This window comes from Pezoporus flaviventris, unplaced genomic scaffold (genome assembly GCF_033815535.1).
Source record: "Pezoporus flaviventris isolate CSIRO_AGI_PZ_B2104156 unplaced genomic scaffold, CSIRO_AGI_Pfla_v1 ptg000006l, whole genome shotgun sequence".
Taxonomy (NCBI): domain Eukaryota; kingdom Metazoa; phylum Chordata; class Aves; order Psittaciformes; family Psittacidae; genus Pezoporus; species Pezoporus flaviventris.
This window is the reverse complement of record NW_026892554.1, coordinates 13748025-13767454: the sequence shown is the minus strand read 5'-3', so window position 1 is coordinate 13767454 and position 19430 is coordinate 13748025. Positions and strand designations below refer to the sequence as shown.

At 36.4% G+C, this 19430-nt stretch overlaps 1 protein-coding gene across 2 annotated transcripts in view; it reads right to left on the bottom strand.

Moving 5' to 3' along the window:
- The window catches only part of UNC13C (unc-13 homolog C), a 146195-nt gene that overhangs the window by 94358 nt on the left and 32407 nt on the right, over positions 1-19430 (bottom strand). For both annotated transcript variants that reach the window (XM_061446985.1, XM_061446986.1), the window contains exons 5-6: positions 10399-10477; positions 3959-4030 (exon numbers count right to left, since the gene is read on the bottom strand). In XM_061446985.1, coding sequence (XP_061302969.1) covers positions 3959-4030; positions 10399-10477 — 151 coding nt within the window. The remainder of the gene's footprint in view (positions 1-3958; positions 4031-10398; positions 10478-19430) is intronic.

Genomic DNA, 19430 nt, shown 5'->3' with positions numbered 1-19430 from the left:
CTAATTTGCAAAATACTAATTAACTCATTTTGCCTTGCACTTAGAAGACAAAAGAACCCTAGATGCCTGTCTAGTTGTACATCTGGCGAGCATCTTGGAATTTGTGTGGTTTGCCCATATGAGCTTTAACATCACTGTTGCCATTCTGTAGTATAGAAAGCAAGGCTGACTTGCTCAGTTAAGCATGTGTTAACACTCCCATAATTTGAATATTCCCCAGTGGTAAGTATATGAGAAATGCAAGACATTAGCCTATCTAACAACACACTGACACGTTCTTGGTTTTATGTATCTGAGTCTCGACTAAAACATGTGAGATTCTGCTAATAATAAATTGCCCCATAAAAAAAAATATTTTTTTGCACGTGCATATCTGCATAACATTGCACAGAAACATCAATTAAAGCATTTCTGCTACCATGGGAAAAAACGTATAGCCATAAATCTACTGATTTATAGGTTCAAGCACCACAAATAACAAAACCAAATGTTAAGCAGCTTAGGCTGCAGCAGCCCTTATTAAAGTTCATAGTTAAATGCTAAAAACAACATCTGTCCTGTGAAGCCTGGCAAAACAAATGCAGTCAGACTTTTCATGGACATTTTACCCTAGCACCCCTGAGAACACTGTAGAGCTGAACTAGGAAAAGAAGCTGATATAGCAGGAAAAACTAAAACAAATACAGAATTCTCTCCAGAGCGCTTTCTTAACCTACTCTAGACAATTAGCCATCTCAGAACTCCCCTGAAAGCAAGCAAAGGTTAGCACTGGTTTGATCTAGCAGAGGGACTGGGCTAATTCATGGCCACGTAACTCAGCAGACTTCATCTTTGTGCATTTCTCCACCCTCTCCCTCCCAGGTCAGAGTCTACCAGCTACAGGTGTCAGAAAGAAAACTTCAAAAACAACCTAAAGTCAAGTTATGCAGCTTGTTGAGAAATCATGTTTGTCAGAAACCACTGTCTTTGAAGATTCCTTTGCAGACTACACTCTCTCACTCCTGAACTCTAGTAGTATCAGTACAACTACTACCCTTTCACCCTGTTCAACTTCACTGGTTTTTTTCACAGTATAAATAATTTCAGAATTTTGCCTGTAACTTGTATCTATTTCTGAAATGGCACTAAGTAACAAATGGCACAGCTCTATAGGGCTTGAACTAAACATCTGAGGGTAAAAGAGGTTTTTAAGCTGAAAATTCAGTTGTTAAAGCAAACTAGAATTGTAGATACTTTTTTAAAATATTACTATCTAGGAGCTTTCATTCCTAATACTGTTCCCTGCTTAAATGCATCTGTTATTCACAGAGCTCTGGGCACGGCAGTATTTAGCACTGCTAATATAAAGGAGATTTATTTAGTTACCTGTTTATCTTCTAAAGTGAAATTTATTTCTGTCATATAAGACTACGGATACTTTTTTAATGTCAATAGTGTATTATTTTTACAGACTTGCAGCTCTCTGTTCTGCAAAGCAATTAAATGAATGCTCAGCTGAAGTCATGTGTTTAAGCATCACTGAAGTTAATACTTTGACACTTTAAAATGTCTTTGGATCAGTGCCCGAGAACCTACAAACTCACTGTATCATGAATGGGTTATACCAGAAGGATAGCAATGTCACGTGGCACAGCTCAAAGCATTTAACCTCTGGTTTTAATTTTTTGAGTAAGTAGCATTTGATTTTTAATAAAAGGCATTACCTCAAAGAATTTCCATACTGAATCTAAACAGCATTAGTGACTCTTCCGTCAGAGTCACTAATGTTCCCTCCAGAAAAAGTTGAAGGAGAATAAAAACCAAAACAGCCTTAATCAGAAGAGTAACTTGCCCAAAGGGACTTTTCTTCCTTAACTTTCATCGGTGACTGCACTTCTTCTGGTTTTGTGGAGAGTATCTGGAGAGTTCTTTTATGCCTGAAAATGCCTGCTCTTTTTGTTTTCAAATCTTGCTCTACTAAGTTTTAATAATGCCTTAGGGCATTAAGTTCTGCTGGCTACTTGCAGATCAAGAAGAAAAGTATTACCTTTCACTTGTTTTAGACGTCTTGCAAGTAGTTTTATTAGCTTTACCATTACATTTATCCTGTAGGGAAGAGTACCCACTTCCCTTTAGTATGTTTAGTGAGAGATGGCATAAAACAGGCTTTTCTTATTCACCTCTCCTTCTGAATTAGCTTTTTACTTTTTCTCAAATCAACATTTATGTATCTAAATTATATTTGTTGTCTGCCTTTGGGCTTATGTTTTTAAGAATTTCATAACAAATATCTACTTCTGGTACACAATTTTTCATTTGGCCTGGTTGAAGTGGAGGCCAAAGAGTATAATGGCATAAAAATATATTCAACTTATTTTCCCTTTCCATTTCTCCTGAACCATAGTTCAGTAGTTTCTCCTGATTGACAGCAAGCATTAGAGAAACGTTTGCTGTCCACTGGGATTTACTGCTGCCTTTTTGTATCCTGAACAGTACCACTAAAGTCAGAATGTGCAAGTACAGTTCAAATTATTCGCTTTTCCTGCATTTGTTGGCAATTTACATGGCCAACTAAACTTGCACCTTTAGCCCTCCAAAGTCATAACTTGGTAGTTTCTGCATGAGGAAAGCCATGTATATGAACATTTAAACCTGTATTTACTGTCATAAAAGGCAGTAAAGCTTATAAATGGTTTACTTGTTTGTTTAGCAGATGCCTTTTAGTAAAAGATAGGGAGTATCTTAGGGCCTTTTACTGAACTTAAATGGTTTTATAGCAGCTATAATATAAATGGAAAGTCTCTATTTTGCAGCACTTACACAGCGTAAGTTTGTTCTCTATAATTTTCCTTCAACCTTTAACTCCTTTTTCACATTCCATAGCTCTCCATTCTATCTACTTTTGTTGTTATTTTGACATAGCAGAACAAAATAACTACTGCTCCTACTGAAAGATCATTTCATATACCAGCTGCTTCCCACCTCATCAATCCATCCCTGAGCACTACCAAATTGTTCCTTTAGGATTACCATATAAGCACAGAAAGCTCACAATAAATAAGAGAAGAGGAATGGGCATGTGTGTACTTGTGTTATGTGTTTCAGCTCCCAGAATACTTGTCAACGTATTCTACTCGAACATTTTTCCACTATCGATCTTAACAACGGTGTAAGAAAAATTCAACACTTCTTTTTTTTTCCAATGTAGGATATATTCTAGATGTCAATGTTTTCACTAGCAATATAAGGAACACAAAAGGGGCCTTTACTCCTTCAAATTAGTGCTTTTGCTTAGTTTAGCCATGTAAATCTGCTTGCATCACACCAAGTACTGCTGAAGAAGATGGCATGTGTTGTGGTTTTGTTTAAAATAAATTTCATTTGCAAAAAGTGAGTGAAGTCAATAATGGAAACCGACAATACACGTGTTTTACTAGCTATGAGAATATGACTTTTCAAAAGATTCTCCTGGTCACTTCTTGTATGAATGAAATACTTCTTCATCTAGATCCCATGTGTTATTAAAAGAAGTTACAAGTACAAAATCACATAATGTCCCAGCCACCCATAAGGACTTGGGAAAAAATTAATAATCATACAGAAATCTTGCAGAGTCCTGGCATTCTAATTGTACTGAGGGTGTGATGAACAGAGAGAGATCCTGAAAGCCTGCAGGTAAAGTGTGGTGCATCTGGTCAGTTTAAAATAAACGGTTTTCCAAAGCAACTGGCTTTTTAAACAAAGTTTTTCTGATTAGTGTCTTCTAACTGTCAGCAGAAGCAAACTTGTTTCTGTCACTGTGAATCAGGCAGCAAATTCTGTTATGATACCTGAAAGCTCCTACAGAATAAACAGGATGCTTATACACTCAGTTTTATCCAGTTTGGAATGTCTAAGGCTGAAATAAGTTCTGAAGAACTTTGAACAAAAAATTTCCCTATTATTTAAATTACTTAAACCTGTCATTGAAACCACTTACCATTTCATCATTGTCTATGGAGGTCCGGATGAGCATTGCCATGGAAATGCCAGATTTTCGAGCTGCAAGGGTCTGTTTAAGGCAAAAATGCAAAACTGTTAAAAATTATACTAGTAATTTCAGTTAGTGACTCTAATGGAAGGCAAGTAGTACTTGATTATGCTATTTGATTAAAGCAAAACTGTAGGAGTTACAAAGCTTTTAATTAATGTTTTGTATCACAACGACCTTTCAGGTTTCAGTACATAATGCAAGCACACTTTTCATCATCATTACTGTTTCCTTCACCAGTGCCTAGCTTAACTGACATTCCTAATATAAAACCTGGTATTCAGAGGTTTTTGACTCATTTTTTTTAAACCGCAGGCTGTCACTGTTTTTCCGCTTTGCCAACCAAATTAATGTGGTACAAGGATAGGCATCCTGCCCTAATTTGGAACCTGTCTGTGCCTTCAGCAACATGGGAGATCATTTTGCAATAGTCTTATCATTCAAGTTGTCAGTCCAGATATTTTTTTCTTAATTCAATGCTTCTTGTCTTCAATAAAAAAGTCTGGGAAACTGAAATTTGATTTTTACCTTAAAAGACAATAGTTATTCAATACTATGAATAGCTATGTGGATAAATACTCTGGTTCTTGGAGAGAGGTAAAAAGGCTGGAACCCTGTCTCAATCCGTCCTCTTTAGTCCACATGATGTTATGGGTATTATAGGAATATTTCCCAGTTCTTAAGACTACATCCTTGGTCATAGAGAAAATGTCATTTGCTCTAGCATAGTACACGAAAAGGCAATCAAAGTATTTTTAAAATACAAATTTTATCTTCCTTAATGCAATATTCCTGTAATTAAATGGGTCCTTGAGAATTAGAGAGTATAATGATCAAAAGGAAAAAGATCCCTGTGGAAAGGAGTTCTGTGTGTTTTCCCAATAACATTTCAACTCTGATTATCACTTCTGCCATCAGCAGTCCTTCTGGCCTGACAGAGACAGGTAAGATTTATTCTACTGTACAAGATACTAACCACAACACTCCTGTATTACTGCATTTTACCTGCAAATTTGGTCTTATGCATCCTTCCCCCTATTCTAAATCATTTCAAGACTGCCTGTACACTTTTGCTTTATCTCCGTTTTCCTGTAATCCAGCATCAGTTTTGTCATGCTTGCTGCCCTCATAGTCTAGCAGTGTGAGGGGGATCAATTATACCATCCACTAACCATAAATCTGTTGTTGCCTTTGTTGTGAGGATACGGATTTTCACCTTACTGTGAAGTGGGTCTCTGTAGCCCCCCATTACAGAGCTATTACAGAAAAAGATTCAATGATATATTGCATATGACATCCTTATTTTTGTGAAATACATATCGGTTCAGAAGTAACTTAGGTTTACATGAGCAGAACCACATCATTAATCTTTGGATTAATTAATTAATTAATCTTCCAATTTTATAACAATGACATTTTAGATGTTGGTGAGTTGTTTTTTTTTTTTAAATTTATTTAGAGATATTAAGGCTGTTAATTTTAAACACTTTTCCCTGAGAACATATGCATTCAATTTTCAGTAAGTTTCCCTTGATAATAATTAAACTTGCAGATAGATACAGAAATATTAATCTTTTGAAAACAGTTATAGACTAGGAAGTCATCCTTGGCACAGAAACATTTTATTTATCACTGTCCTATTACAGTTACTATGGGATGCAAAGAACCTTCCCCCCTTTTATTTTAAACTCTGAGCAGTTTACCAAGCCTATGCCATTAATTTACTCTCAGTTTTCCCACTTTGTTATTAATAAGTAAATAATTCTGCTTCTCTGTGACTGTATTTCCTTCTATTTCTGTGAATATGAGAAATTCCATTGGCGTGCACCACTGAGATTAACAAAGTGACCAGAAAGATGAAACAGAAACTTTTTGTGACAAAACCTAATGCTACAGGACCCCCAGCTACACGCCAAAGTAGGAAATGGCAAACAAAAATGGGCCAGAAATGTTAAGAAACAAGTACTGAACAAACACAGAACAGTGTCTCTGCTTAAGGACAGAAAGAAGCAAACAGGAATGAGTATTTTGGAAAGAGGAAGAGAAAACTGCTGCCAGACTCATTTATGGGAAACAAGGATGCGGGATATGAATGTAGCAAGAAAACTTTTCTCCCTACTGACCTTCTGTTTTTAAAGAAAGAGTAGCAAGGAAGAAGGGTAAGTGCTGCTTATTACCCAGAGCCTCCAGGAAGTCCAAATTGCCAGAGCATTGAAAGAACATGGTGAGCAAAAGGAACCTGAAGCCATTCACCAATTTCCTTTAACAGGAGATGAGATTCGCTTACTCTCTCAAACTGATGTTCAGATACTACCTCATGTCTTTAGGCTTATGAGAATTTGACCTGCAGACTGTGAAGATCTCTATGTTGGCACTATTGCATCATGAACATTTGGGCCCCTCATAACAGCACAAGACTTATGGAGTAGCAGCTGTGGGAACTGGGGTTGTTTAGTCTGGAGAAGGCTCAGAAGGGACCTTACCGCTTTCTAGAACTACCTGAAAGGCAGATGGAGCAAGGAGGTGACTGGTCTCTTATCCCAAATAACAAGTGGTGGGACAAGAGGAAAGCATCTCAAGCTGTGCCAGGGGAGATACTGGATATTAGGAAAAAAGTTTTCACTGTCAGAGTGGTCAGGCATTAGAACAGGCTGCCCAGGCAAGTGGTGGAATCACTGCCCCTGAAAGTGTTAAAAACTATGTAGATGAGGCCCCTCATGACATGGTTTAGTGGTGAACTTGGCAGTCCTGGGGTAACAGTTGGACTTGATGATCTTAAAGGTCTTTTCCAGCCAAGTTGATTCTATGATAAATTTTGGAGGAGGGAATAAATAAATCAATCAACCAATCAAACCTAAAAACAATGAAAGAAGGTGCCAAAGCAGAACACCACTTGTTTGATTTTTAAATGTTTCTCCAAATCCTTGATACATGATTTAAATTAACTTAGTTTACTTTATGTTCAGGTCCTTTTAGACCCCTGCATTAACTTGTATCTACGCTGTGTTATGTATCACCTCTGAATTTGCCTTAGTAGCTTCAAAGAATAATAAAAAAATAGAAGTAATCCTAGCAAAACCACTGAAAAGTGGTAATTCCAAGTAAAAGAGAATTTGACGCAAGATACAATTAAATGTTATATAAAAAAAATTGTGTAGGTGAAAAAAAAAGAGCCTCCTGCAATGCTGAGATGAAAGAAAGCTCTCTTTTGAGCAGCAAAAGTAGCAGCGAAGAAGCAGCAGTGAGGGTAATGTTTTGCAACTGTTCATGAATGGTGGCTGTGTCATGCAATACTCACTCCTTTGTTTTTACAGAGGGTTTCAGGTTTCCCGATAATCTTTTCCTCCACTTCGTTTTTTCTTTTTTTCCCCCCTCCTTACAAGAGTCTATAGACTATTACAAGAGGGGAGTGAGTGTGTGGGGGAAGTTGAAGATAAAATATTTATTACCACTTGACAAATACTGGTTTATTTGTAATGCAATGTAAAACTTACTCATTACTGTTTATATGGAATGGGCAGTTGTTTCATCCTATGTGTTCTCTTCAAGAGTATGAACCAAGCAGACTGTTTTAGAACAGCATCAAGGAGTCACAAATTATTCTGTGTTCTTATAATCAAATGATAAAGCATAGTAATAATACATTCTTGAATGATCAAGAGAAGAAATCTGGCTGAAATAAGGACTAAAGCATAGTGAAAGAAAACCAGAGTTAGGGACCTTTGTCTATTGGCAGATCAACACCATATTTGGCCATTGTGAGTTAAGTAATTCTAACCTCCACTGTAACTATTTCTACTCCTTTGCCCAGTTGTAGTCCCACCTCAAACAATAAGCTCTAACTAGTACAAAAGACAGAATATGTTTGTTTAAAACTAGAAGTCACAGCAATTACATCAAGCGCACTCAACTCTTCTTTCTGACTCCACTTTAGATAGTCTGTTCAAACACTTCGTATTGCTATTCAAACAGCTGTATTGTTACTCCACTTGCATGATGATTTCTTCTTTCATTCTCTTTCCTTCTTATGTCAGATACATTCTATAAGAACTCTAATAACAATCCATAGTGAAATACCTGACTGCAGCAAAGAGAACTGTTCCTGTAGATGGACTTTATTGCCTTATCCTCTCTAATGACTCAATCAAAAAAAAGCATGGAAAGCAGAAATCCCAGAGCATTAATGAAAGCACTTGTCTTAGAGATTTAGGAGAAAAAGAATGAAAATAACACAACTGCTGTTGAAAACTAGATTTTTCAAAATGTGAATTTATGGAAACAAATGGGAATCAAAGATATCTTCTTAAGAAGATGTACATCATTTTGTTACACTTTATATTGAGATAGCGTGACGAAAGCATGAAAGCTAATGCAGAGAAACTGGAAGTGCAGAGAAGGACCAAAGTTGTGGAAAAAGAAATTATTTCCATGAACCATTAATATAGTTATCAGAAAAAATTACACCACAGTACCTAACAATCTTAAGTTGCTTTGGGAAATTCACCTTTTACAAGAGAGATCAAATAATTTAGTTGAAGAGGATTTAAGAGTAGGGAACACTTTCAACTTCTCTTGATCTAGGAATCTAAGGTTGTTAATTCCATAGGAGAAGCATCATGACTGGGTCCTCAACAGCCTGCTTGTATCATTAGAAAGGATATTTGGAAAATACAGATAGCCTTTTTCTAATAATTTTGGCATAAATGATGCAAAGGACAACACGTTCACATAAGGCAAAACTTCACTTAGGATTAAATTCTTGGTCATAAAGAGTATTTCTATTTTCCCCCCAAAAATGTCATCATAAAATACAACATTCATAAAATCTCTAAGTTATTGAACATTTTAGAACATTGTAAAAAGCAGTGTAAACAGTGTAAAAGCACTTACCATAGCCTGAAAAATCCAGCCAAAATAGGAAAGAAATCATAAAGAATATTAATAATTTGCCAGCTTTATTGGTAAAAAAAATAATCAGCTGATACTTATTTCAGTCAGTGTCAGAAGTAGATATTTAAAGAAAATACAGTTAAGAGCTGTACAGTAAGTCCATAATTATTAAATTCCAGAACAAATCTCAGATTTAAAATTCTGCACTTTGCACTTACTGAAGGTAGAATTCCTTCAAGAGGAGTTATCCTTCAATGACTGGATGGTAAAGCAATAATCATTGACATATTTGAGTACTAAAAATAAAGTTTCATTGCACCATTCAAAATGTAAATTTTCTTTTTAGATACACTATTATTATGGCTTTCAAAGTGAATAGTTACTATTAAGATTTTGATGTCTTAATTTGTTCTGAGCTATACCTATCTGTAAACAGTTCCAACAATTAAGAATAAAGCAAATTGCTATTTAATATGCATAAAAGCATCATAACATGGCTGTAAATTATATTTGTGCAATACAAATTACAGTAGAGTGGCTAGTGTCAAAAAGATGGATTCAATGAATGTAGACTCACTCTAGTATGTTATAAATCACAACTTTTCATTGATTTCAGAAGGAATTCTACTCCAAAATTGTTGCTGTACTCTCTTTGTGACCATTCAGATATTGTGGTATATTACTGTAGAATGACTGAACAGAAAGGCTAAGAATACACTGAGCAATAATTTGGCAAAGATTGATCTTTTAAAGACAACTGTATTAGTCATTTACTTTGGCTGACTCCCCATCATTTCTTTACAACAAGAAATGGATTGGGGGCTTGCTACCACCAGAGACTAAATATGTATTTTATTTAATTATGAATTCTACACTTTACAAGAAGAGAGGAATGTGAATGGCATTTGAAATTCTTCACACAGAGAGATTCTATTTAATGTTGTTTAGACTGGAAGTCAGAATAAATCTCAAAGGAACTGCCATTCTTTTTATTTTTCTGAAATTTATTTGTCTAAATTATTATTGTCTACAATGTCTGCTAAAATAACATACCTGGTCTGTACCAAAAGCATGCATAACTCTTTAAAATATTCATACTGAAACAGGGTTACTTTTTAAAAAGAACTTCCTTTTTCAGTATCATAATAAGTCAATCAGTATATCCCGAGCACTCAATAACAGCTGCCTTCACACAAAGCTTCACACAGCTAATTCAACACAAAAATGAGTAGTTTATTACTACAGGAAATTCACATTACTTGAATCCACAAGTAATATCTAAATACTACATGACATATTCAGACTTACCTAGTACATTATAACAACTGCTCTCAACATTATAAAAACTGCTCTTTACTCCCTCCATCCATTCGCTCAAGATACCTTTTTTCCACAAACCAGTTGTTGACAAACTATAATTCGCATGCACAATAGTAATTATAAGAAAGATCTAGACAACTGGAAATAAATCAGGTTTCATAGCCTCAGAAGTTACTTACCACATCACGAACAATGGGAAAAGATTTCTTTCTGCGTAGGTCTGGCATGCTATCAATTCCATACAGCCCACGGCCAACACTGTAGGAGTTGAAAAGGCAGAGATGAAAATAAAAATCTGAGGCTTTCAAGTTTGCATCCTAAGAACTACTTATAATATCTGTATTTACAGTTAAAGCCCAAAATTAACAGTTATCAGCTAAAGAAAGTATTCTAATCCTCATGAAAAATTAATGAGAGTGTTCTTAGCGTGGCTTTTTCTCCTCGCATTCACTTAGAACAAAGTGTAGCTGAAAGTTCACTTAAATACCTCCTAAAGCTTTGTACCATGGATTCAAGAGTTGTAACAGTAGCTTTCCATCAAAAGGACTTGTATATCTGGTAGTTAAGATGGAGGCCAACACTGTGCAGGATCTCTTTGTCATACATTTGATACCAATAGCAAAATATCTAACTAAATATATAATACCACCCTCTCACGAGTCCTTGTGATTATGGAAAACAGAACTTGTCACATTTTAAGATAACTCCATGGAGATCATCATTATTTTCTCTTGCCTGGTTTACCTTTTTCTTTAAGCACACATTTAAACCACATACTAGATCTGGTATACAATGTGAAAACAGCAAAGAACAACTTGGAGCCACTTCAAAGAATAAAAGGCTGACACACTGATATGATTTAAAAGAATACACACTCATCCAGTATTCTCCCTGACTCTTCAGAACAGGTAAGACAGGTAGTATCCTCCTGAATTTTTTCCAGAGTGAATGTTGCAAAATTACAAGGTATTGTCAGATCTGTAATTCAGAAATATTTAGAGATTCTCAGAGAAGAGGGGATACGATATTTTTCAAGATCCAACATACTCCCCTCCATGCTCCTTCTGTTTGACATTGTCTCAAATATCGTTTTCAGCTGCTTTTACATTTTTATTTCTCTGCTTCTGTGTATAACAAAAGTACATGTTACAATAAACAGTGTATTTATAGAAATCACAACTATTGGGTGAAAAGAGATTTAACTGAAATTAGTGACAGAATTTTCACTTCCTTTTGAAGGGTCAGTACTTTGTCCCAAATACTCTTTTGCTGACCTGATGATTAAAATCTGCTGCCATTAGTAGAGTTAAGAAATTCCGTATTTATTTAAGCCAGGACTCTGGATGACAATTCCTGTTGGATACAGAAGTTACAGTTCCACAGCTGCAGCTAAATCCAGAAGGAATTATGAATCAGAGACCTCAGTTGCCATGATTTACAGCCTGGCATACCAATATAAACTGAAATCAGTGCTGTGTTATGCTAATATGCCAGACTGTAAGCAGTTCAGGGACACACATAGCCTTCTACTCCAATACCTCCACTTCTAATACCTTCAAGATGAATCAACTCAAGCCAAGAGAACTCATAAATCACAATCCAAATTATTTAAGAGAAGTGAAATACATTAACGAGCATTACATAAAAGGACACCAACTCTGGCTTAAGCAATTGTTGAATTGCAAACTATTAGAAGACTAGAAAGCGAGGAGAGTATCCTAAGGAAATACCATCTTATCCCATGCATACACTTTTCTGACAATTTCTAGGTATCTGCTTCTGGCCACCACCAGGAGAAGAGGGATTCTGGGCTAGCTGGACCTTTGGCAAGACTCTGTCACTGGGGTTTGTTTTGATTTTCGGTTGGTTTGTTGTTATTGTTGGGGGGTTTTGTTTGCTTTGTTTTTAAGGCAGTCTACAATATTTTTTTCCTCTCTCACTTGGAACTTGGAATAAAATTGAGCTCTATTTGGTCCCCTTTCTATTCCACAGGCATGAACAAGAAATGGACACAGCAATAGACTGCCACTATTTATTTCCATGCTTTACTTTCAATAGATGCAGAGGAACAGACTTATTTTCTTAGAATGTGTTTGACAGGGAACTTGAAAATTTCAGCTTTGGTGAAGCTTAACTGAAAATCGGAGAAGATGAAAGTAAAATGACATAATAGATTCTATACTGTCGGGGGTATTTGTTCACCTTCTGTTCAATAATTCCCATACTTTGAAGTTCTACTACTCAAATAAAAGCTCAGTGCATGTATGATACACCATCCCTGAAATACTGTAACTTCCTGTAATGTGAACAAACTGGCTAAGGCAGCAGCAAGAAGTTTTTCCCTACAGTTGAACAATTCTGCGTCACAGTCTTCAGTAAGAAAATAATAATGAAAATGAAGAGGTCACTCAGTATCAAACAGACATTTTATGTCATTGGGACACTTAATTTTCTTAAAGTTCTTAGGATTATATAATATTTCAGATTAGATGAGTCTGGTTTATAATATAATTAAATTTATGTAGTCAAATGTGATACATAAAACATCTAAGCATCTTTAATAACACAAAATGCTGGTCTGATCTCATCAAAATTGAAATGAGTTTTTTGAAGACTGAACCAGGGGTATAGAGGGGAAGAAGAAAAATATTGTTGCTGAATACTATAATCACAAAATGTAGCCAGTAGCTTTTGTGAAAACATAAAAATGGCACGATGCAAGTTAATGAAAATAATTATGAGGCAGCCACACTGTCTGAAGATCCACAAATCCACACTTGGGTGGCAATAAATGATTTTTGCTGGAGTAGAAAACTGACATGGGAGAAAATACCAGCATTACAGAAGTAATTACAGGAGGGAATTTATAACTTACCCTGGTCCTTAGTATATTAAAATGCCACCAAAGAAATACCTAGCACTTTCTCTGAAAATGAAAGTTGGATTAGAAGTGTCTTAATGTGAACTAAAAATACCATGTTATAAGAAAAAAAATAAAAAGAGCCAAATCTCACCACGGAAGCAAACCTGTTATCCTGGCCAATGCAAGAAGCTGGGGTAGACTAAGCTATATTAAAGGACTATATCCACTCAAATTTGACAGACCGTGTACTCAAATGACTACGCATATTAATGTCATGAAAATTTTGAAGTTATGCTTCTCATTCATATTTATACAGGAAGGATATAAATTAATCACACATTTGGATATATAGTCAGCTGTTCATTCTAGCTGAGGCAGCAAAATAGACTTTGTGACTAAAGCTATGAGCCTCCTTCTGCCTTCTGATCAGAAATCTGTTGCATGCTTCATCCCCAGATGCAAGCCAAAGCAGACCAACAGATATTATAAATTGTGCTAAGAGGCCTCTGGGGCCATATCTGCTTTTAGAAAAAATAAAGTTGCTTGCAAAGAATTTCTGACCTAATTTCTTTTTCCCATCATGCTTCTTGTCACATTACAGGGAGCTGATGCCAGCCAACTTTATTCTAGCCTCAGGCAATGTGGCCTCAAAGTGCCACCATTTCAGCTTGTAAAACTTGCCTTTTATTTTTTTCAATATTTTGAAAAACTAAGCAAAACACCCCTCCCCCCCCAAAAAAAAATAACAACTCCTAAAACACTATCATGACTTCCTAAGGGACAAACTGAAAAATAAAAAAAAGTTGTTAAAACCAAGTACCAGCAAAACAGCATTAAAACTACATTTGATAATATTCTTGATCCTTACACCAGAGGAAATCAGCAGTAACACTTATGAAGACAGAGTATTCACAGTGCTGCAGAAATTGTCTAGAAGGCAGATCTGGTCTCAATATTTATAGGGAGGAGAAAAATCTGAACATCCTTCTCAAAATTAACACTCCCCTATCATAACTGTTGCAATACCATAAAACCAAAGACTCAGTTTGAATTCCTCCTACTACCCTTGAAATCTGTGTAAAGGGCTTCCTTAGTATCAATATGGCCATAATGAAAGAAACCAACATGGGGAAAAAAGAATCCAATTTGCATAAAGCCTGTGAGAATTTATAAGGTGGAGATAGGAAGCTGTACATGACAAATTCATTTGCAAAACCAGGATGGAGACTTTCCTAGAACCAGGGGAGGTAATAACACGCTGCATTTAGTTTATCTCTGACAACATGCATCTCTGGTTGTCATTATCATAGGATCGTAAGATCTAATTAAAATAAGAATATAAACCTCCTGGAGCAGAAAGAGGTAAAACCCATCAAAAGCAATACTGAAACATCAGTGGCACCCTAATGAAGGTGGTGAGAAATTACCTTACAAATTAAAACCCAAACCCACCACAAAGCCTTTTAATTTCTCTTTTAAATCCAGATATTTATGTAGCTGTCAACTTCCATCATGCTGTATCATCATGGAATCATGGCCAATCAGCTTTGCTAGATTTCCACCTCTGGCTAATTTCTGCAGACACGGTATCACATGGATTTAGAAATACATCTACAGGAACACATAACTGACTGTTCCCAGCTTATACATAAGTCTGGGAAGCATCCACATTAAAAATTCTTCAATGACAGCAAAGACAATTTATTTAATCCTCCAAATGCTGGATCAGAACATATGTATTAAGACACTTAAACATAAATCAAGGAGAGTTAAGTCAACATAAAAAGGCAGAAAACACTGGATCTGGGAGGCTGAGAGTTCCTTATGGGTGTAGATGACAACTAGAGCATACTTCACCTGATAGTTAAGAGGAAGGATGAAATGGAAGAAGTATAGAAATCAGCAAAAGAGACAGCAGATCTGAAACAGGAACAAAAACTTGAAAACTAAGAGGATGACTTTAATTGGTCTTGGTAGTAGCTAATAAGCAGGTGAAAAGATTGAACCTCTCAGAACTAACCTATGCACATCATTCTGACTTGTAAAATTTCCATCAGGGACTCTTGAAAAGCTGAACAAGGAGTAAGCAGTTCTACTAACTTCAAGTTACTGATGAAATTTGACAGATAAACAAGGAAAGATAATAATCTTGTTCAAACCATTTGTGTACTTTTTTGAAAGTTTTCAGGATTTTCATCCAATTCTTCTAATGCATCAAGTCCATATTAAATTCTCCCCCCACCCCCCAAAAATTTGCCAAATTGCCTCTTGGCCATACTAAAACCCTCAAATTCATCCATGTTTCTGTTGAGTTCCTTACAGTTACAAGAGGAAAAAAAAAAAAAAAAAATTTAATCCTTTTCCTATCTTAGTTGAGTGGGTAAAGCACTTACTTGAAGCATAGGAGAGTTTACTTTAACCCTTAAGAGCAAGCACTCCAGTTTCCAAGCGCTATCCTAACTCTTATCCTATAAACTTAAGAGATAACCAGTCTCTCCCTTGCTGCCTTCTGATCCACCTGCACCATTCTGTAAGAAAGGGAAAGAGATCCATGGGCTGTTTATACATTTCCTTTCTATTTTCACATAAACAGTCTTTGGTGCAGGGTTTTGATACTAGAATTTTCTTTTCAAGAACATAATGATTAAGGTAGACCCAAATTGCAACTTCCAGACATATCTATAATTCTCAGCAAAAGCATGATAGAAATAAGATTTCTGAGATTGCCAAAGTAAATGTATAGAGACTAAGAAATAAATTCAGATGCTTGGATTCTCAGGGCTCTTTGTTACCCGGGAACAGTTCCACCAGCAGTGAATAAAGCTCATCACATGTATAAGGCATTCTTACATCACAAAGAGCTGCTTCTGACAATTAATGTCTATAAAATCACTTCCATTTTTATTCTAATCTGTAACACAAAATTACAACTAAATTTGAACTTCTTACTGGATGCCATTTACCAAGTACTTAGGAGCAGCATACACCAAAGTAAAAAAAGAATAAAAAAAAAAAAAAAAAAAAAAAATCAAGAATGACTGATAATCTTTTCCTGGGAGAAAAAAAAATGTCAGAATTAAGAATGATGATGAAGTTTCCAAAGACAAAAAAAGGATGACAGGGCATGTGAGGGAATAGTAAGAATGAAAGAATCAAGACAGAGGAGTACATAATACAAAGATATTTCATCATGACATTAGTGCTGTAATATGAATTCTGACTTTATGAGGGACTTGTGAATCTTTCACCAAACTTAGAATTCATCTGGGTCCAACAGCTGCCTCTGCATAATTTGGGATAAACAGCAACTGTTCCTCTCCCTTTGAAGACTGAAGTGAAGCAGGGTGAAAGCAGCTTTAGCCAGAGCAGGTAGTGGTGGCATTGCAGCTGTTTGGGTTGTCAGGAGTGCATGAGGGGTGAGGTTCAAAGGGAGATATTGACAACAACAAAGACGACCCTATTTTTTAAACATGGAAGGAGCTAATAATACGAAAGGCTGGAGTAACTTGAACAGATATGAGCCTGTGTATGTTTTGGGTCTGGTGGTGAGACAAAGTGCATAAGCAAGGTATTACACTTAAGAAGGCTATATCAGAAATTCCAGTCACTGCCACTTAGGCTGCAGACTGGTATTCTGTGCATGCAGGCACATACAGAAGGATAAAGGTAATAGCTACATGACTAGTGCATATATGGAGGGGTGGGAGGGACTGTAGGCAAAATAATTTCCATGTTACTCCTGGTAGCAGAGCAGATATTGTATTTTAGATTAATTTAAAACATTTTTAAACACTATTAATTATTTTTCCCCAATACGAATACTCACTTAGAAGAACTGTATAAAGGAAAGAAACTATACAACTAATTCAAACAAAAATTAAATACACAGACAAAACTAAAAGGTAACAGCGCAAAAGGGGATTGGTGCACAATAAGGTGGAAAATATCCAGCAGAGACATGGAAAGGCTGACCCACCAGACTCTCATAGCTCAGAGATAAACAGTAAGTGTACACTTGCCTGAGAAGATACACTTCATTTTTAAGTGGAGAGCAGGACAATCCACTAGGAGATCCATTGGAAAGATACAGTTCCACTAACATGTGCTGAAAACACCCATCTCAATCTTACTCTTGGAGAGCTAGATATTTAATACTTTTTGCATCTTTACTGAAACAACCCTGACATTGGGAATATGAACCAGAAATTCTTCTATGCACAAATTCCCTGTACAAGAACAAAATTTGATCCTTATAATATTTAAGAGAATCGTATGTAAAGATTGGTGGCTATCAGCTAGATGCAAAGATCAATATACAGATCTGGATTATGGGATCAAATTTTATTGAAAACCTGGAGAATAGCTACATTATCAGAGCTAACAAACTGGGCAATGCCATATTGACAGCGAAATACTAGTCTTTATGTATAGTCTTTGGAATATTAAACACTAAAGCGTTAGACAAACTGTATCTGTTACGTAGGTTATAGATTGAATTCTTCACTCCCGTCCCTACCTCCAATAACAACAACCCAACAACAAAGTGACACAGAAGATGACAAAACTGATGGCACACGAGTCACCGTTCAGTGCAAGAAAAGTAACTGTAATGTTGACTTTTTCGTGTGCTTCTTGAAGGTATTTTGCATAGCAATAATCTATTTGAATTTGCCAGAGTATCCAAGAAAAAATAAATTCATTTTACCATTGAGAATGTGCCACTGAAGGAAGTGAGTAATCATGTGCATGCAGCACCGTCTGTGTACATTAGCAAATTTCATAATGGATTAGGCCATGTGGTAAAATTATCAGTCTCTGACATCACTGCCCTCAGGCAAGCAGTGAGTTAACACAGAACAAGTCTCTGGAAAAAGCTAAACAGTTCTGGGGGCCCCAACATAAGAAACATGTGGACCTGCTGAGTGAGTCCAGAGGAGGCCATGAAGAGGATCAGAGGGCTGGAGCACCTCTCCTATGAAGACAAGCTGAGGGAGTTGGGGCTCAGCCTGGAGAAGAGGAGGTTCCAGGGAGACTTCTGAGCAGCCTTCCAAGACCTAAAGGTGTCCATAAGAAATCTGGAGAGGGACTTACAATGACAGGTAGCGACAGGACAAGTAGGAATGCCTTTAAGCTGTCATAGGGGAGATTTTGATTACACATTTGGAAAAAAAAAAAAATTATCTTCACTATGAGGGTGGTGAGGTACTGGCACAGACTACCCCAAAAAGTTGTGGATGCTCCATCCCTGGAAGTGTTCAAGGCCAGGTTGGATGGGGCTTTGAGCAACCTTGTCTAGTGGGACATGTCTCTACCCATGGCAGGGCAGGTGGAACTAGATCTTTAAGGCTGGAAGGGTCTTTAAGGTCTTTTCCAACCCAAACCATTCTATGATTTTATGATTCATATACATGATGAAAAACCCAGCTGGCCTCCATGTCATTTTCAAAAATACTGAAAGGATAAATTCTGAATTTTCTTCATCTTATTGAAGATGAGACAAATAAAATGAATAGGATATTATTTGGTACTGGCATAGAAAGAACAGGGAAGGTGGAGCTTTTGCCTTTTAACAAAGAAGTAGCATGACAAGCTACAGGAAAACTGTATTTGGTTTTTGCCTTTCCTTTAGTCTTCTTTTTTTCTCATTTTATGCAGCCAAGTGAAAATCACCGCAGAGAATGAAGAGCTGCAGTCTGTGTCATAGGCTTGGGATGTACTTGCGCATGTGAGGTGGGTTCACAGCACTATGCTATGAGAAAGAGGGAAGAATAAAGCAGGAAAAGAGGCAATTGAGATACTTCTATATAGATAAAGCAAAGTATCAAGGGTTGCAAGAGAAAGAATATCCCCTCACTTCAAACAGAAACACCTTTTGGGGGGAATTAGATGGCAAAGGAGTCATATCTAAGGCTGCAGCCAGTTAATCCTGGCAGTGAAAAGGCTGAGGGTTTTTAGTTTTTTAGCACTTTAGTTTTTACATTCAGGAGTAAAGTGGAAAGTGTGATTAAAACAGAGCCACATCAGTTTTAGAGATGTCAGTGTTCTTCAGCTGAATGAGAAGTTAAATGAAAAATACATCACTGTTTTCAGGAAGGCCTGGTGGAACAGAGGCTTGCATTAAGATACTGCAGACAGCAAAGGGAGTAGAGGCTCTTTCTAAACTTTTTCAGCAAAAGAAGTAAGGTTTAATCTAAAACCATGAGCTAGTATTGAGATACTGTCAGTCCTTTGAAGCAGTCTTATGCAGTGGTTATAGGATGTCTGTAGAAGGCATTGACACAGAGGATTCAATATTTGAATTTTTCACCCATGAATGGAAGAAAGGGCATAAAAAGAGAAACTTCCATC